This window comes from Wickerhamomyces anomalus (assembly GCF_001661255.1).
Source record: "Wickerhamomyces anomalus NRRL Y-366-8 unplaced genomic scaffold WICANscaffold_3, whole genome shotgun sequence".
NCBI classification, from domain to species: domain Eukaryota; kingdom Fungi; phylum Ascomycota; class Saccharomycetes; order Phaffomycetales; family Wickerhamomycetaceae; genus Hansenula; species Hansenula anomala.
The window spans coordinates 821,950-841,559 of NW_017567112.1; the positions used below are offsets into that span (position 1 = coordinate 821,950).

The 19,610-nt window shown below is 35.4% G+C and overlaps 10 protein-coding genes and 1 non-coding gene across 11 annotated transcripts; 8 read left to right on the forward strand and 3 right to left on the reverse strand.

The window, feature by feature from the left end:
• Positions 1–422: 422 nt before the first annotated feature.
• On the forward strand, positions 423–694 carry WICANDRAFT_62480 (uncharacterized protein; the record flags this gene model as incomplete). Its single annotated transcript, XM_019183379.1, has 2 exons — positions 423–554; positions 584–694. The coding sequence occupies 2 exons, from the start codon at positions 423–425 to the stop codon at positions 692–694; spliced, it is 243 nt and encodes an 80-aa protein (XP_019039106.1).
• Positions 695–2,251: 1,557 nt separating this feature from the next.
• Positions 2,252–5,050, forward strand: SYT1 (Arf family guanine nucleotide exchange factor SYT1; the record flags this gene model as incomplete). The annotated part of the gene is made up of 1 exon (XM_019184742.1): positions 2,252–5,050. One exon carries the CDS (start codon positions 2,252–2,254, stop codon positions 5,048–5,050), a length of 2,799 nt encoding a protein of 932 aa, XP_019039107.1.
• A 232-nt stretch (positions 5,051–5,282) lies between these two features.
• On the reverse strand, positions 5,283–5,615 carry RDS3 (U2 snRNP complex subunit RDS3; the record flags this gene model as incomplete). The annotated part of the gene is made up of 1 exon (XM_019181670.1): positions 5,283–5,615. The coding sequence occupies one exon, from the start codon at positions 5,613–5,615 to the stop codon at positions 5,283–5,285; it is 333 nt and encodes a 110-aa protein (XP_019039108.1).
• Positions 5,616–5,870: 255 nt separating this feature from the next.
• ASR1 (ubiquitin-protein ligase ASR1) lies at positions 5,871–7,010 on the forward strand (the record flags this gene model as incomplete). The annotated part of the gene is made up of 1 exon (XM_019183380.1): positions 5,871–7,010. One exon carries the CDS (start codon positions 5,871–5,873, stop codon positions 7,008–7,010), a length of 1,140 nt encoding a protein of 379 aa, XP_019039109.1.
• Positions 7,011–7,592: 582 nt separating this feature from the next.
• Positions 7,593–8,225, forward strand: WICANDRAFT_29914 (uncharacterized protein; the record flags this gene model as incomplete). Its single annotated transcript, XM_019181665.1, has 1 exon — positions 7,593–8,225. One exon carries the CDS (start codon positions 7,593–7,595, stop codon positions 8,223–8,225), a length of 633 nt encoding a protein of 210 aa, XP_019039110.1.
• Positions 8,226–8,459: 234 nt separating this feature from the next.
• Positions 8,460–9,422, reverse strand: TWF1 (twinfilin TWF1; the record flags this gene model as incomplete). Its single annotated transcript, XM_019183381.1, has 1 exon — positions 8,460–9,422. The coding sequence occupies one exon, from the start codon at positions 9,420–9,422 to the stop codon at positions 8,460–8,462; it is 963 nt and encodes a 320-aa protein (XP_019039111.1).
• Positions 9,423–9,563: 141 nt separating this feature from the next.
• Positions 9,564–9,634, reverse strand: WICANDRAFT_t73. Its single transcript has one exon. It is a non-coding gene; the product is annotated as a tRNA-Gly (tRNA).
• Positions 9,635–9,985: 351 nt separating this feature from the next.
• On the forward strand, positions 9,986–10,597 carry WICANDRAFT_91930 (uncharacterized protein; the record flags this gene model as incomplete). Its single annotated transcript, XM_019186330.1, has 1 exon — positions 9,986–10,597. A coding segment is annotated over exon 1 (290 nt), but the record flags the coding sequence as incomplete, so codon positions are not given.
• A 1,964-nt stretch (positions 10,598–12,561) lies between these two features.
• WICANDRAFT_83922 (mitotic regulator LTE1) lies at positions 12,562–13,878 on the forward strand (the record flags this gene model as incomplete). The annotated part of the gene is made up of 1 exon (XM_019185620.1): positions 12,562–13,878. One exon carries the CDS (start codon positions 12,562–12,564, stop codon positions 13,876–13,878), a length of 1,317 nt encoding a protein of 438 aa, XP_019039113.1.
• Positions 13,879–15,707: 1,829 nt separating this feature from the next.
• On the forward strand, positions 15,708–16,928 carry WICANDRAFT_83923 (uncharacterized protein; the record flags this gene model as incomplete). The annotated part of the gene is made up of 1 exon (XM_019185621.1): positions 15,708–16,928. One exon carries the CDS (start codon positions 15,708–15,710, stop codon positions 16,926–16,928), a length of 1,221 nt encoding a protein of 406 aa, XP_019039114.1.
• A 1,977-nt stretch (positions 16,929–18,905) lies between these two features.
• Positions 18,906–19,373, forward strand: WICANDRAFT_83924 (uncharacterized protein; the record flags this gene model as incomplete). Its single annotated transcript, XM_019185622.1, has 1 exon — positions 18,906–19,373. One exon carries the CDS (start codon positions 18,906–18,908, stop codon positions 19,371–19,373), a length of 468 nt encoding a protein of 155 aa, XP_019039115.1.
• Positions 19,374–19,610: the final 237 nt, after the last annotated feature.

Below are 19,610 nucleotides of genomic sequence, written 5' to 3' on the forward strand. Positions count from 1 at the left end.
GATCTCAAAGGCAGCGTCACAGATTTTTGCCTTGAACAGAAGCCTTTGATCTCACAACACCTCGTCTAAGCACCTGTAGGCAAAACAAGGCATAACAGGGTGCTGGTTTGTATGGAAATTGTTAAAAAATACATGCAAGATTATCGTTAGTTACGCTTCCAGTTGCGTACACACAAAATTATCAGATTTCTGTTGTTTTGTATGTACAAGGCGCTGTACCTCAGTTACAAGCAGAAACGTAAAGGCAGATCTTATAGCGTACCTCGCTACCTTCGAATAGGATTAACAAAGGTTCAATTTTTCATATAAATGGTGGTGGAAATCCCTTCTTGTTGAAGATGAAGTTGGTGTTGATACTCATCAGTTTACTAGAACAAGTTTAACTTTAACTAAAACAATCATTTGCATATACACATTACACAATGAAATTTTCATCAGTCTTAGCCTTCACATTCTCATTAGGTGTTACCTTAGCAGCTGGTCCAATCAACATTTATGTTACCAAATACAACACCATTGAAGTTGTTGAAACTGCCACCACCACTGTTACTCAAGTTGTTCAAGAAACACATTACGTTTAAAGAATTCCTCACAACTATTAGAATTTGGTATACAAATGAACAAGCTGGAATTTGAATCACCAATAATTGATTGCCTTCAACATTTGGTTAGATATTGGATTGCCGCCACATAGATCGATTGATCTAAAGAATCATCAAAGAGAATCATCAATTTTATTAGCATCGGTTTCAAGCCACACACAACATGATACACATGAATTACTTTTAATGAACAATTAATGAATTTGCATAACTATAGAGAGCATAGAATGAATTATAGAATGATAGAGATTTTAATGAATTGCATATATTTAACGAAAAATTAATGATTACAGCATAATTTTGATATTTGAAAACAAATTGTAGACGTTCACTTCAGGCTTTCGAGTTTTTCTTTACACATATTTGTCGAAGGACTGAAGCTTTTTATGAGTAACTTATTACTCATGGTAATATAATTTATTGATACTCCTCGCGTACATATCATATAGGTTCGAAAGACATTCACCCAGACAATCGCATTAGAATTCCTGAATCAAGATTGATCATAGTTTCCCACTCAGAATCACAGACGCGAATATGATTCAGCTAGCGATTTGTTATACCAGATTTTACTTTATTTGAAAATATCATAGTCTTAACCGGAGAAACTTGGTGCAAAGCAGTGTAGAATTAAAGTACGCCTACACTAGCTAGTGCCAGCTCAAACTTCAACATTAATTAGAACAACTCGCCATGAGCAAAAACAGGAATTTCTAAAAACCCTAGTCGAGCAAAAAATTTCCCTGGTTCCAGCGTACCATTGATGATAAATGTAACGTGAAATATGATAGTTTATACTGTAGACTGTACCCTACGTCTAGTTGATCTCGTCATAAATCATGAGTTTTATCTTCCTCGGTTTTAATCCGGATATTTTGTTACATGTTAGATCTGCGGAGGTGGTAGGGCCAGTTCCGCTGGTAGATTTCAAATATGCAGGGAAGTTTTCAAGCTTGTACAACTGGGAGCTTTAGTTGTTCCGAGACCCGACGACTGCTACAGAATCCAGATGTCAGAGAGTGTTGCAATTATTTTGTTTTGAAGTTGAAACAAAGTTTTAACAGTAAACAACACTACCAGAGGTGACTATGTAATCCGTCACGCATTATTTTGAAATTCAGAAACGAAAGAAGGTGTGTAGAATGCTGTGAAATATGAAATACTGATCTAGGCGCGTGTAGGTCGTGTGTATGTGTACTCTATGTAGTCTGCAAATTGCAAATTGCAATCACTGTTGAATCTTGATCCAGATTTCATTCCAGAGTGCTGTCATAAGTCACTGTGCCAATAGAAGATCCATACAGTGCGCCAATCGTTTTCGCGAATGTGTTTTGTAAGTGACGCGAATTCTGGTATTTTTGGATATTTCGTTTGTTGGTGGATTGACAGATCTACTTTTAGTGCGATAACAACAATCAAAAAGAATCATAGCAGCAACAGAGGTGTCAAAATAGACTACTGCATTATCTTGAAGACTACCGCTCTCACCAGGATCACACTACGTTCCACTCTGCTTGGCCTTTGTTATAGAGCGCTCCAGGTAATTCACCGCCTCCACAAACAAGGAACAGCTTTGATACTCTTGAATTGAACGGTTTGATGAACCAATCATTTATTTAATTGCATCAGGCTTTGACATGAACAAAACCATGACAATGTTCAATAATAATCAAGAGGGTCCAAACAACACAAATCCTTCTGGTTTTACTAAGCTGAGGTTAAGATTGGAAAAGGGGAATGGTCCTACGTTGATTAACAGAAGGTCCTCTTCAAATCTAGATGAAAGCACCAGCAGACCAAGCTTCTTCACAAAACCATCAATAATGAGCTTGCATAGAAGGCAAAAGTCTGTTGATGAGGTCATATATGATACACAGCACCTCCAATTGTCAAAGTCAAGATCAAGATCAACAAGCCCCAAAAAATTCTCAACTTTTGCTTTCAATGACAAGAGTAACAACATCAATGATACTCCAGAAATGCAAAGTGTATCAAATTTCAGTTCTCCAACAAAATCCATATTATCATCCGACTGTTCAAATTCTGAATCACCCATTTTGGACCCAGAATGCCCCCAAGTTTCAATTCCAAGGATCAATATAACAGAACCTGTTGATTCAATTCAAAAGCCAGGATATAGAACTATTGGACCTAAAGAATCAACTTCAAAATTTGGAAGGTTCAAAAAGAAGACCATCTCAATGTTTTTTGACCAAGGAAATTCCTTATCATTGACCCCATTAACCCCATTAACCCCCATCCAACCTGCATCTGAAGGACAAAACTCATTAGAACGTCCCAAGCTGTCCAAATCGCATTCTGAAAATGGTGGTGACAAAAGCAATACTAATTCAAGTGTCGATCCAAATGATTTATTATCTGGTCCAAATGCAATCAAAATTCAACAAGACTTGACGAGGAAAAGGTCTAAAACAATGGGTTCCGTCGAGAATGATCTATATCATAAAAGAAACGGATCTATTGTGAAAACTATTGGAAGTATGATGATGCTGAAACCTAAAAGCTCAAACTTAGAATCCGGGAGTGCATCAGTGAGTCAGGTATCATTAGATTCTGAACCCCAAACCACGTCAAGACCTCAGACACCACCTAAAGTCTGTGATGATGATACTCCAGAACAATATGTGAATAAGCTAGTGAATGAGGGTTTCAATTTTGAGATAACCTCTATTTTATCATTATCAGATTCAGATTTTTTGAAAGATTGTCTTACCCATTACATTTGTGGAAAGTTTGACTTCCATGACGTTCCGTTAGATATTGCACTAAGACAGCTTTTAATGTATTGTGAGCTACCAAAAGAAGCTCAACAGATTGATAGAGTGTTGAATAGTTTCAGTCTCAGATACTATCAGTGCAACCTTGAACTTTGGGATAATTCTGACCAGATTTATTTTCTAGCATTTTCATTTGTTATGCTACACACTGACTATTATAATATTAACAATAAGAAAAAAATGACCAAAGAAGAATTTGTTAAAAATACCAAAATTGATAGTGATGAAACGATATCAAACTCATTTTTAACCAAAGAAATTTTAGAGTATTTTTATGATAACATTATTTATACAAAATTTGTTAAAAACCACCAACTTTATCATTCACCTTCACCTCAACCACTATATTCATTACCAAAAAGAATCTTTTCATCCACATCATCTACAAATTTGGAAGGCATGAACCATCACCCCTCAACCCCAAATCTAAGATCACAATCATTCTCTTCAACTACTTCACAAATTTTTAGTTCAGCTCCAGTTATAGATCCTTACCAAATTATCTTGAATGATCAATTGGATTCATTGAAATTAGATTTGAGCTCAATACATTTTGAGAATCCATTTTCTGATAGTTTTAGATCTTTTTTCAAGGAAATTTTATTAGCTGAAGTTCGGGAGAGAATGCTGTTGAACAAAGGACTTTTCATTCGCTATAATAAGGATTGTAACTGGCTTTCATCCAAAATTGAGATCCAATTTAAAAACGCTGATGAAATTGAGTACGGGAAAAGAGTACTCTTAAAGGTTATCAAAGTTGCTGAAATTTTTAGAGAGGAAACCATTGTTAATTCCAAGTTTTTCACAATAGGCTCAACAAGTCGTGTCATATGGAAGAAATACTATGGGTTTTTAACAACATGTGGGTTCTTTCTTTTTGATACGTTGAATTTTTTGTCGGTGGCTGATAGAGAAAGAATTTATAAGAATGATTTTGGTGATGAACCTTTTGTTGTTGATATATTGCTGGACTTTATACTCAAATCGTGTTTAAAATATTCTCTTAATGGGCTATTTGCTTGTCATTCTCCCAAGGAACAAGAACATGATACTTCATTCCATATTTTCAGCACAAATAAAAAGGAGGCCTTTTGCACAAGCACAGAAGAAGAACTCTCATCTTGGATAAGCTCAATCAATTATATTGCTGCCTTGGACTCGTGCTTCATTGATACTGTTCCTGAGAATAACCATGAAGTTGCACCCCTAAGAAGTATTTCAATGGAGGAAAAGATTACAAAGTTGGAAAAGAACAAAGCGGCATCAATTATCAAGATTAACTACTTTTTGAAAATTATACAACATATCCAAACATTGACTCCATTTTCTCATAGAACAAGAGACAGCTTGATTGCTCACTACAAATCAATAGGTATAAAGATAGATTGGTTATGGTATGAAATTGAGAGAAATATTGTTTATACAAACATTTTACGCCATGAACTGGTTATTACAAATGATAGATTTTCAACAAAAACAAATGACGAAGAATCTTTCTTGGAAGGGTCTTTTATTAATGATGATTTTTATCAAAATTCTAAAAAAGAAGAAGTTAATTTCAAGAGAACAGCACTGAGGCTGATTAGTACTTCAAATGAACTGGATGAGGTTGATGGTGAAGAAGGAGACTTTGTTGATGCATCTGATTGATTTTTTATATATATTTATACAACCTTTTTATAAAGGCGTTTATGATTTGAACCAAAAAAAAAGAATACATGGGGTTTTAAAAGTTTTAATTGCATCCTGACGGCTGTAGTGTTGACCAACTGTTACTGCACAGGCAGAAAAAGACTGTACCATTTGACTAAGCCTTACCTTGAATTATGAGCATCCTTTCAGGCCTTCGACTGATACCTTTCTTTGAAGGTTGTACAACTCTTCAAGACGGTATTTGTTTTTGTTTCTTCTTCTCATAAAAGATATCCATCCTACTTGAACCAACATTGAGAATCTTTGGACAACCATCTCTACTCTTCTCCAAAACAACACATTCATAACAATAATAGGCATCACTAACACCATTACCACCACAAACAACACATTTGGAACCATTTTTACCAAATGCACATTCTTCACAAATTCGAACTTTTGCGGTTGGTCTAACAAACGAATCACAAATTGGACAACGACCATCACATTTGTTACAGACTTTCCCCAAATGGGTACCTGGCTGCTTCAAGCACATCACTAAATCAAGCTGATGACGAGACATTATGACTGTTGTTTTCCTTTAGAAGAATAAGACTGATTTGAAATCATGCTCTTGATGGTTATTTTAATTTTCAACCCAAAAGTAGTGGCCAAAATCAATGTGTCACATGATCTGGTTAACACAACATTTTCTGCACAAAGTAAATTTTGACGTCAAAATTCATTTTTATCTTTTTCCTTACTTCTGTTATTTTCAAAAAGTGTTTTTGTCTTATTGTTCAGTTATTGGTGTGTTTTTACTTTTATTAATTAAATTATGTGTGATATGGAGAGTTGTACGATCTGCTTGGATCAGCTCTTCCCATCTTTCAGCCCTGATATTATAACGAGATTACAACCCTGCGGCCATTATTATCATAGTGATTGTATCACATTATGGACTGATAAATCAAATAGTTGTCCTACATGTCGCCGTGATTTCGAATTTGTGGAAACCATAAATAGCAGTGGGAAAGTCTTGACAACAAAAAGAGCTCAAAAGAAGGTGATTGAACATATTGAAGAGTTTTTTGAAGGTAATGATGAGATAATAATGGATTATAATGAGGAAGATGATTTAGAAAGAAGGATCAATAATATGATTGCAAGATCCAATATTTGTATTTTATGTGATTCAAGACATGGTAATGTTACCCCATGTAATACTTGTTCTTCAACATTCCATTTATCGTGCTTGGGGGCAACCAATTTATCAAGATGGTTTTGTCCAATGTGTGATGCTGAACAAGTTAATTTTGAGCGTCCAATAAGTGTCTTCAGAAGGTCAAGAAATAGTGCTATTACAAATAGGGTCTATAATTCATTTAGAAGCTCGTTAATAACTAATCCTGTCACAGTTGAAGTGAAGGAGAATCCTGAACCAATGACAGTGGAGGAACAACAGTCGTGGGAAATTTTTGAACGGGCTAAAAATGACCAAGAGAATAAAGAACCAACTACAACTGCTTCATCAAGTGATAATATTAGCACGAGTAGCAGCCCTACTGTAAGGAAATTCAAACAGCCCTCAAGAAGAGGAATAAGGAGAGGTGCAAAATCAGCTTTAAAATCATCCAGTGCCATCCCAACATCAGTTCCTTCTTCTTATTCATCAAAGCCGTTGGTTAAGACTATTGTGGATCAAATGAGAGAAACTAGAACTACTGAAAGATTACAATTTCCAAATATCCCAGTCCCTAAATCAGAAACACCTCTACCATTATCACCATCACACTCATTTTCATCATCACCTGGATCTTCTCCACAACCAACTATTTCTTCGTTATCAACAACTCCAGAGAACGAAACAATACCCATAGCATCAAATAAATCCAACTGGAAAATGGTAATACCCAACAATACTTCAAAGTCAGCACAAAAATCAACATCACAAGAGATTAGACCAAGAAAAAGTTGAACTGGGGACAGAGGTGTTCCAGAAGGTTAGGCGGGAGACGGAGGTGTTCTTAGTGCGTGCGTGGACCGATGTGAGCCTAGCGCTAGACAGAGTTCTTTTATACTAGCATAGTTCAAACAGAATGCCCTAATAAATTTTATGAGATTTAATGACTACGATGTAAATTAAAGTAGCTTAGACTTGTATTGATTGTAGCTATCATCAAAAGATGTCCCCCAGGCATGAAACACATTCTATTACGGTCATTTAAAAAATAGATGAGTGATTAATTGGGTGGTGGCTGTTTGGTCTGGGACCAGGGCAGAGGCTAAGATGGACCCAGTGGACAAGGGGTTGCTCCCTTCTGGGCCCAAATCAGACACTACAAAACGTAGCATCCGTTGAGAAACTGCTCTGAGATCCGTTGATTTTAGTGGGAATTGCAGAAGGAAACTTTTCACTTTGCAAAGTTTTTTTTTATAGAGCTAGACAGGGCCACGTAACCGTTTCCGTTTGCAGAGGGCATCGAAAGAGCTTTGAAGAGAGCCATCAATAAAACTATAACAACTTGAACTTATTTGCGTTTATTGCTTCTACAGAGCCATGTTGAAAAGGGGAATAGAGTCTGACAGAAATCAGGACTGCACAGTGTATGTCGGTAACCTGGACGAACAAGTCAATGAAGGATTGCTTTACGAATTGTTTCTACAGATTGCACCAATCAAAAACATACATCTACCAAAAGATCGTATTCTAAGGACACATCAAGGTTATGGATTCGTGGAGTTCAAAAATGTCAAAGATGTTGAATATGCTGAAAAGGTTATGAGTGGTACAAAGCTGTTTGGGAAGAATATCAAAGTGAATAAAGTTGGTAATAATGCTGCAAATAATGATAATCTTGATATTGGTTCAACATTATTTATTAAAAATTTGGATGAATTAGTTGATGAAAATCTATTGTTCACAATTTTCAAACAGTTTGGTAATTTTTTCAAAAATCCAACAATTGTTAGAGATGATCAAGGTAATTCAAAGAAACATGGATTCATCTATTATAAAAATTTCAAGGATTCTGATAATGCCCTATCCAAGATGAATAATCAATTCATATTAAACAAAAGAGTGCAAATAGACTATGCGCACAAAAAGAAGAATGGTAAGTTGGTTAAACACGGTGATGAGACAGAAAGATTACTATTGACTGAAGCTGAAAAGAACAACTACAACATATGATCTCTTGAGGTAGTCTAAATATTTGTATAAAATCTATCATCAATGTCCATTAATGGTAACATATACTATTTTGGTTGAAGAGTCCACAATCAGTTTCAAAGGGCTGCACAAGTGATGTTGAAAGCACTACAATTAATGAAAGAGTTAATCATATATTGTATGAATTCCATTTTTATTTGAACAATTGGCTAATTATCATGTTGCACAGCAACTAATGGAGTTAAATACATGAATCTATCTTCTACGACCAGGTCTTGTAGGTCTATTGAATTTTGGCTTAGATGTTGTTGAATCATCAGCGGTTTCAGTTTCTTCATTATCAAATTCTGATAATTCAAGCTCAATAGCATCACCCACTTCCAAAGCTTTTGTAATTGGAAATGATTCTTTGAAATGATTGATGACACCTTGTTTATTTGAAGCATAGATCATACGCTCTTTAACTTTTGAGCCTGAAGGACATGTATATATGAAGTAAATTTTATTGTTCAATTTCACTATACTGAATTGTGGAGATTCTGAAGAAATTTTAGTTAATAAATCTTTTGCATCTGAAATTTTTGTTGTATTTGATAAAAAAATTTCTTCCTTAGGGATATCAATGACCAAAGCATATAATTCATTATTTTCAGGATTTAATTGGGTGTTAGAATTGAACTTGAATGAAAAATCGTTTTTATGATCAACTAGCTGTTTCTTTGTCGAAGTATTAACAATAGTCTGGAATTCTAAATCTTTGATGTCTTGTAACTCTTTTTCTTTTGTAGATAATGAATTTGATGTTGTGTCATCTTTCACGGAATGTTTCCAATTATCATATTCAACTTCATCAACAGAGTTCCAAAACAACAAATTGGTGAAAAATTCAGAACCAAGTGATCTAATCAATGTGTTTTTGGAAGACGCATACAACATTTTATCTTTAACAGCAGCATAATCGGGCACAAAAGATATAAATGTGTATAGCTTTTCATTATAATCATGTTTAACAATGATGTATTTTGGATCTGAATCAGTGACTAAGGATTTTAGCTCTTCAAAATCATCCTTTAAAGAAGATGAACCTTCAATAATATCTGAAATGTTGACTTTTTCATCACGGATAGTGGCTAGAAGAATTGAATGATTTTCATCCACGTATTCTTTGAAAGAATTGATTAGTTCTTCACTAGCAGAAATTCCTGATTGAGCAGACATTGTGCTTTTTACGACTGCGCAGCTACCTTAAAAAAGTTGTACAACCTTTCTCAAGAACCCCTTTACACATCAACTTGCCAGATGTTGGAATCTAAAAAAAAAATGGCAGATTTACGGGCAAAAATTCTCGAAAAAAATAAATGCGCAAGCCCGGAGTCGAACCGGGGGCTCAAAGATGGCAACTTTGAATTTTACCGCTAAACCACTTGCGCTTTTCGATGTTGTGGTTTTGGCGTCAAAAAAACTGACGGACTGTATGTGATCACGTGACCTAAACTGATTATATGAATAATCCAATGAAAAATAATGCAAAATCTTTGAAAATTCAATAAAGCTGTTCTAAGAAGTCCACAAAATAACCTCAATATAATTGTAATTGTATTTTCGCTCTTGTTCTTTCAGTTGACACGCTTTTGTCGCCTTCCGTTTTGGGCTGTTTTCAAATTTCCAGACGCGCTTCATTTTTTTTAAGCGAAAGGGCCATCAAAACAAAGAAGTTTCAAGATCACGAAGACCAGAGGGCAAAAAAAAACACATCATAGACTAAAAAAATTATTAAAGAGATCTAGTGGATATAGGAGGTTGAGCTGCTAAGATTGCTGGTTATACATTTGTATTATAGAGAAGAGAATCAGAGATCCCATCAGATCTACACATTCCAAAACATCAACATTCCCTTCGTTTCAATACCATAAAATTTCAGTTTACTGTGGGTTTTGTTTACATTCTGAAAGAGCGCTGTGGAAACTCATCTTAATGGACTATCGTTATTAAATAAAAGCTCAATTCCAAGCTGAAACAATAAAAGAACTAATATTCAAGGGATCAGAAGAATTGCAAGACCAGATATCGAAAGGAACAAAATATGACTGATATCTTGGACTACAAAATAGATTCCTTGGACATCAAAGTATTTGATACTACAGAAGATGATCTATCACAACAACAACAACAACAACAACATGAGTTAAGTAGGTCCACGGGTCATTATGTGGATATAATTACACTGATAAATATGTTGACTTCACCCTCAGAGATTGATTACCAAATAATATCAGATTTCTTCTTAACTTATAGATCATTTATTTCACAATATTCATTACTAAAGATACTGTTCATGAAACTCCAGTGGAGTCTGACACAGATAGACGATAATGCTCATGAACATAAACAAAACATTGGAAAGCTGTCATTGATAAGAACATTCGTTGTTATAAGGCATTGGCTATTGAATTATTTTGCTGATGATTTCATACCGTTTATTGATTCACGTCAATTATTCATTTCTGTGATAAATTCCATAAAGCATGATGATTTGTTTGTGCAAAGAATAGTAACAACGTTGAAAAAACATTGGACCTATTGTTGCAATAAATCGTGGGATGAAGATGTAAACCCTCAAGATTATTCCACATTTGAATTGAAAGTTGGGCCTCAACAAACTTCAAGAAAGTCTAAAAGATTATCAACATTTGCACTAAATCAACAAAGAGATCCAGTCACAAGAAATAGTATAATACTATCAACTTTTGAGAAAAATGCTTTTCATAAATTACCAATTCCAATACCCAACAAGCCTGAGAAACCAGAACCTAGAGGATTCTTGAACCCAAAGAATTCAAACCTTAGAATGAGTAAAGCTATTATAACATCAGGGAAAGCAAATGATTTATACATTCCATTATCATTACCTCCATCAACTTCAACAATAAGAGGTGGTGCCGAGTTCCCTAAAGACTCAAAACCAACAAAATTCATCCCTCCAACACCTGTGAAGAAGATGGACGTTCAAGTTCAGTTACCAACAACTTCCAAACCACAACCCAAGGGACTAAGGCCACTAATAGAGAACTGGCTAAAGACATTCCATCTACATAATACAAAAGCCAAACCAAAAGATAATGAACATGTTGAGAAATTTATGAGAAGTGTTGTCTCTGAGGCTAAACCTGATGACGAAACGTTATTGAAGTTAACTGTTGATAAGTTTGATATTTTGAGTGCTAGAACAATTGATGAGTTGGAATATCTGGTGAAATTTCATTATGAACTACTAAACAAACATGGGTCCAAAATGGGGTCTGCCAATAATTCATTCAGTTTTACAATTGATGATCCTTCAAAAGACAATTTAGGAACTTCAAACATTGATAATATGAACATTTGTGAATGCATTTCAAATATAAATAAGAGTGTGCTATCATTCCAGCATAAATTGACAGATAATGATGATAACAAATCTTATATTTCCTATGATTCTGCAATGTCGAAGGAAAAATCAACCAAGAGTTTTAATGCTGATACTCTAATGAAGAAGAAAAACAAGGTGGAGAATTTAAGAGAGTTTAATTTTGAAAATGATGGTACTGATGAAACTCTGAATAGACCTGTTTCTGTTATTTCTCAGAGCACTATACCAATGGATCCTTCAGACGCTGATATAAGTCCTAAACAAAGTGTTTGTGTTGCACCAAATGAAAATGAAAAGAACAAGGAGATGGTTACACCTGTTGGGACGACAGAGGAAACTTCTGAAGTTGAAAAAGCTGAAAGTGCAGAAGTTGAAATTGCTGATGACTTTATTGAAACAGCTGAAGTTGCTGATGATGAGGATAAAGGGAACAAACCCCCGGTTGAACAGTCAGAATACCCAGAGCAACAAAGTCCAGAAGTTGAAGCTGATAAACCATCATCAATCAAAGCAGAAGATGTATCATTTGAAAGACCAGTTTCATCAACCACTTTAAATTCAGATTCTGATTACGATGAAATTGAATCATTTGTATCAACATATGAAGAGATTGAAGACGTCAAAGATGTGGAGATAACTGAACCAAATGCAAGTGAACAAAACGAACCAACCACACCACCTTCAAATGATTGTATGATGTCTTCAACTCCACATGTCTCACCTATCAAATCAATCAATGAAAATAATTGTGAAACTTCCACCCCAACAAAGCATAAGTCTGTGATATTTGCATCTTCGGATAAATTAGATTTGAATAGGGTCCCAACATTTATCAAAGTTGAAGATGAGGAAGAATCAAATGAAAAACATCATTCATATTTATCCAAGCGTTCAAATAAGTCATATGTTTCTTATGATTCCACAAAATCTAAACAACATGTTTCTGACATGTCAACAAATTCAATTTTCAGTGATGCTAAAAGAAATCAATTAGTTATGGTTCATGAAGAACATAGTGTCAATGAAGGTGATAAATTAGTGCTGAGGGCTGATTTGGATAGAGCAAAGCAAAAACTAATACAACAAGATCAAGATTATGAGTCAAGTATTAAATTGGTTGAATCTAGTGACTTTGCAATTCCCTATCCAGGTGTCGATGGTGATGCAATTGCTGAATTAGCTGCTATCTCTGATGATTCTTTTCAAAGTGATCCTATTAATGCTGCATTGTTGAAATTAGAAGGTACTTATACTATCAATAAAGGCTCAAACAGATCAATTGATTCCAAGGAATTACAAAGACAAGTTGATGATCTGGATATTAAGAGCGCCAGAAATTCGGTTTTCGTTGATCAAAGAAGAAAAACCAAATTATTTTCATTAACACCCGTTAAACAGAAACCAATTTCTATTCAATCAAGTTCCAAAATATTGTTAGAGTTGTTGATAAATCATAAGATAACAAATGAAGTTTTATCAATTGGTAATAATGCTAATCATATTTCATTCATTTTGAATTTTGATTCCAAAACATTAGCACAACAGTTTACATTGGTTGAAAAAGATTGTTTATTAGAGATTGATTGGAAAGAATTGATAGAATTGAAATGGAACTTCAATAATATTGTCTCCATTAATAGTTGGTTGGAATTGTTGATTCAAAATGAAACAATCAAAGGGATTGATCTATGTATCTCAAGATTTAACCTCACAGTTAATTGGATCATTTCAGAAATTTTGTTAACCAAGGATATCACATTAAGAAAATTAACCATACAAAGATTCATTCATATTGCACAAAATTGTATGATGTTACAAAATTATTCAACATTGATGGAGATATTGTTAGCTTTAGGATCTGATAAAATTTTGAAATTGAAAAATACTTGGAGAATAATTGAACCTGGTGATATTTTGATTTATAAGAATCTTGAAAAAATCTCATCACCTTTCAAGAATTTTGCAAATTTGAGAAATGAATTGAATAATTTGAAACCATCAAAAGGTTGTGTTCCATTCCTAGGTTTACATTTATCAGATTTGATTTTCAATAAGGAAAAAAATTCAACAAAAAATGATTTGATCAATTTCAACAAGTTTAGAACAGATTCCAAGATTGTTAAATCATTAATTCAGTGTATCCAATGGAGTACTTTATATAGACTGGATTCAGCGGATGAAGTTTTGAGTAAATGTCTTTACATTAAGGCACTAGATGAAGAGGAGATGAATGAATGTTTGAAAGATATTGAAGGGACAGTTTGAAAATTTTAATAACAATACAACATATAATTTAATGAAACATATAATCAGTTTATGACAAATACCGTCTGTAACCTAAATTCGACACGACTCACGAGACACAAGACATCGCGCGCTTGAATAAATTTAGTTAACCTTTGAGAAGTTAATGTAAAGATTTGGCTGGTTAAATGATTTATACTCTAGAAAAATTCTTTATTTTGCTTCACTAGCATTCTAAACGCTCGTAGTCACGTATCGAACACTCATGAGCCTCGATAAACCGTGTATACCCATTAATGAAGTGAACTGAAGTATTCTAACCGAGTTGAATTAACCTGTATAGAACAACCCAATTCATCGCTTCAGTTGATCAGCAGACTTCAAGTTGTTCATATTGAATTACGATCAAAGCTTTAAAGGCTAGGATGTGCTCTCGTATAAAAAAGTCACAACTCACAACTCACAACTCACAATCCCTATACACTAGAGTATTTTAGCACAAAATCAACAATTTTAGTCCCAAGCTCTCTGATCTCTGATCTTTTGTTGATGTTTGCTCAAATCTGGAGTTGTTCAGCTTGCGATCCAGACCAAAAGATGCCAAATCAAGAGATCCAAGCTACCTGATTCAGAATTTCATAGCTGAATTTTAAACTTCAAAGTTAGGTTTCACTAGAGTTGAAACTTTTTTGGTTGCAGCAAACACGAAATTTTAAAAGAGCTTTGCAAAGAAAATTATTGAAATGGACTTGAACACTTGAACAAGATCCGTGGACTGAAGTGAGTTGAAGCTGGCCATATAGACGTCATTAACCGATTGACTGTAGCTTCCAAAAGAAGAGCATCGGATTCCCCAAAACAGTTCAGGGTAGTGACGATTGAAAGAGACGTTGATATCAAAAGCAGAGCGTAACTACTCGAAGCACACAACAAGTCCAAGGGAAATACAAACAACTAGCTTCTGTATTTTAAACTCTGGGTCATCATTTATCATCGTGGCGTCTTCCTCTGATTCCTGAAGTGTTCAATGGCGCACAAATAGATTGCTCACATGCGCACTGCGTCATAGACAGCCTATAGGAAGTAGAATTTTCACTCTATTTCTCACAAGCCTGTTTAAGGTTACGCAGGGCCCTACACAACAGTTGTTGATGACAAAGCGACACCTCCAAGCCAACAACTCTTTGTTACAAAATCCCGTGCACGTTTCAGTAGGAAGTCGATCAATCACCAAAACTCGTAGTGGAGATGGATATCAAAGTCACCAAGTTGAGGTGGGAATTTGGAATTCATCATACAAAGAGTGCTGCCGTCTGTAAATGAAATACATAGATTTTCTTCTGGAGATACATGGAGATACCACTCAGATACCGCGAGATCTTACACTGCCAACCACCAGCACCTGATCAGAAATCAATCGTAAAGGTACAACTCTATAGCCAAATGCCTTTGCTCATAATATCTTCTCTTGTTAAGCCATTTCTACCCCTTTGTTCTGAAGCTTTCCTATCATTTTGGGTTGGGGCCTTCTCTTCGGACGCAGATCTCTTCAAACTTTAGATTGCAAAGGCAGCATATCTGTGCATGACACCTTCCTCATTGGGAAACGTCACAATTGTCATGGATGTAAAATCATCAAGAAGCCATACACAACAAGCTGAAAAAGCCAAAAGGACAAGAGAATCAACAAAGTTTGGAATGGAAATTCTAAGAATAGACTGCTCCTTTTTGGTCAGCTCCATCTCATATTCTCTCGAATATATAAACCCATCAAAATACCTCCATTGTGTCTCATGCTCTGAATCCTTTTCCTCTATAACATCCTGAATAACTCCATTAAAGACATTGAAATGGTTTCCGCTCGCTTATTAGTCACCACTTTGTTGTCAGCTGCTTTGACCAGCGCTCAATACTTCAACTCATCCTCCTCAATCTCATCCTTTTCATCTTCATCCTTGAGTTCTGAAGTCTCATCATCATCTTCTGCTGGTAACTCATCATCAATTGTTCCATCCTCATCATCATCTGAATTACCACCATCCTCATCATCTTCCACCCCAGAAGAAACTCCATTCATCACTGGTTCATTCGTTGATGGTGTCTTACAATGGGAAATCTTCGTTCCAGGTTCTTTAGGTCCATGGACTCAAGTTTCCATCGCTGTTTCTGGTCAAGATTACACTGTTGAATCTGTTGACGTTTTGGTTGATGGTGAAGCTACTCAAGCTGACGTTGCTACTGATGGTCCAAGTATTTCTGCTTCATCTGGTGAACAAGCTCCAATCGGTTCTTACTTGTCATTCTTATACAGAGCTTCAAGAAACTCCAATGCTAGACAATTCACCACTGATGCTATCTTAACCATTACTACTCCAGATGCTGTGAAATTAGTCAGAAGAGCTGTTATCACTTATGAATTCTCATCAACAATCACTGTTCCTGATGATGCTTCAAGTCTTTCATCATCATCTGTCACCTCTGGTACTACTGTTCCAACTTCATCTGGCTCAACTTCTGAAGAAGTCACCACCACCATCTGGGGTACTTCAGTTGTCACCACCACTAAAGAAGGTACTGTCACTTCATACACCACTTACTGTCCAATTGCTACTGAAACTTGTGTCTTATCCACCGTTACTGTTAGTGTTGAATCTTGTCCAGGTGTTACTAAATGTCATGTTGGTACTACTACTGCTCCAGGTGGTGGTGAACACACCTTCACCTACACTGAAAGTGTTGTCACTATCACTAAAGGTCCAGGTCATGGTCCAGGTGGTGAAGAAACCACTAAAGTTCCAGGTGCTCCAGTTACTACCATCACTTTAGGTGGTGAAAGTGGTAAACCAACTACTGGTGGTGCTGTTAAAACTTCAACCAACGAAGAAGGTTCAACTGTTGTCGTTGTTTACGAAACCTCTAAAGTTCACGGTGGTGAAGGTTCAACCGGTGCTCCAACTGGTGCTCCAACTGGTGGTTCAACTACCCCAGCTATCTCAACTTTTGAAGCTGCTGGTCACAAATTAGCTTCAGGCTTAGGTTTATTATTACCAGCTTTTGTCTTCTTATTCTAAGTACTTTGATATAATGAGTACTTATGGGTTAGTCGTTTATTTTTGACTCGTGTCTTTTTATTTCTATTAGGATCACATTGAATACATTTCATTCTTGAATCATGTTGGGGTCCAATTGGGGGTTCTTTGTGGGCCTTCTTTATTTTTTGTTCTTTATTAAAAACATTTTCAATTGCATGTTGACTATGTGTGTTATTATTTATTTATTCCCTTGGGGGCTTATTCTTCTTTCACAAAACGTGTGCTGGTGTTTTAGATACACCAATATCAATATTCTTTAATTCTTTTTTGGTAATGACTTAGATTAGTTATTACTCAATACCTCTCTATTTTGGATTTTTAGGACTAGTATAATACTTTAATGAATTCTACGATTACCCTTAATGACATTAGTAGTACTGCAAAAGTGCTATTGCAGTTTTTGATTGTAACTTGTACAGTACAGCTTGGAAGTATTAGATATTTAGACGTACTAGAGTTCTGCATCACGGATAAATAACCTTTAGATCGAATACATTTGTACCTGAAGGACCTCATTTTGAATCAAGCAGCTACAACAGCTCCTGATTCTTGAACACCATCATTCTGGTGACCGAGCTCAAAGTTATATGATTATGATTGAGCTCGTTAGACTCATGATAGGCGACTTTTGGGCAGCTTGTTAAAAACTGTGAAATGCTTTACGAATTTTGTTAGAATTATAATGTATACAAAATAGTTGAGTTACCGAAATAGGAAATTACCAAATTAGGAGATTACCAAATTAGGACACTTTCACTTTTACCATCAGGCTAACAAAGTCAATTCATTGGTTCAATCGTCGAGAGTGCAAAGTTTTCACAATATTCTTACCGAGTATTTAAAGGTCCTTAATTCACGATAATTTTGGATTCTGCTATTTTAATAAAACATCCCATTTTTCATCTTTTCCAACAAGACCTGTACTTTTATCTACTTCATCTTACATTTATTAGTGGTGTCATTATCAATTTCGCTGACTAAAGAATTATATTATTGATAAATTTCGATTTTCCACACAAAGCAAACGCAGATTTCGTACTTTTTTGGAAGATCTTCGCTTTTTTCGCTACATGATCCCGAAGGGGAATCGCGTAAAACGTTGCAACTGCCATTTTGGGAGCGAGATATCTTTATAAAGTTGAAATTTGAAACTTCTGTTGATCTGAGAATTCAATTTGAATTGAACTGTAGTTGAGCAAACCTTCTGGAGCCTCATTTCATAGGAAAGTTTATTGAAAGCTTGATCTTCTACGAGAATACCACTTCTGTTCAGCCACACAGTACTGTTGAACTGCATTTGAATTCTTTCAACGCATAGAAAAATCAACAACCAGTTTCCATTTATAAGATCCAACACCATGTGCAACTCTAATTGGATACCAATTAGAAGCAGATATTTTTATTAACAAAGTTGTACAGATCTCAGTAGTGGTGCTGTACGACTGGCTTTTGCACCAACCACAGCGAACTAGGACCGGCAAGCTGGTATATGGTTTTCTACACGGATATTCAACACTTGACCTAATTTTAAACATTTTGTTCGACATACACAACAAACAAAAGGAATTAATCAATTGCTCGGGGAAGTTGATTGATAAACAGTATTAAATTTAGAACCATATGTAAATTCAAGATCCCGATGACATAAGCGTTTGGATTTTTGTGTGGAGTGCTTATATAATACAACGTTTATTTTGCCGGTACACCTTACAAATCTTTGATCTTTTCAAATGTCAACAAACAATTAGCCTCGAACATCGAAGCCTTTGAGAATGCTTTTAACTGTGAAGAACAAATTTAGAACATTCCACGATGTCGATCGAATTTCATCATCCAGGTACCAATTTTGATTTCAGAAAACATATATAAAGAGCCTTCGAAATTCATATTTTTGATCAATTTGACATTCTTCAATATATCATCAATCAATTTTAATTAACAACTCTCATATTCACTATGCAATTCAAAAACTTATTGTTATCAGTCACTGCTCTTGCTTCAATCGTTGCTGCTGCTCCAATTGCTGCTGCTGAAGGATCAGACAGTGCTAACTCACCAGTTGGTTTTGTCGCTACTTCTGGTAGCGATCCAACATTCTATTTGCAATTCAAAGAAGGTACAATCTCGGGTCCTGCAAAAGTTGATGTTGAAGGTGAAGTCTATTCAACTGTCAATAATAAATTGACTATCAAGAATTTTTCAGCTAGTAAAGTTTCAGGTGATGAAATTTCAAAGACTCATAGCACTACTGCATTTTCAGGTAAATGGCACGTTGACAATAATGATGATACTTTTTCATTCTTAGTTTCAACTGCAAACAGTGGCTCCAGTACTTCAGGTTCAAAAACTGTTTTCAAAGGCTCTTATACTTTGGATTCAGATGGTGAACAACACAACTTTACCGTTCCTGTTAATGCCAACTAAGCGTCGGCACTTTATGAACACATTTTCATTTACTATTGATTTTTATACTACCAGCTGGCAGACTAGTTCACATTCACTCTCTTTAAAGTTTTATACACAGGTTCTCATTTAACCAACTACAGTAGTACAAATACCGAGAATACGACTTTACAAAATGAGATGCTCGAGCTGGCGAGGAATTGATCTTCCAATAACAAGAAGCTTATCACCCGAAGCTTGAACCAAGCTAGCGAGGCG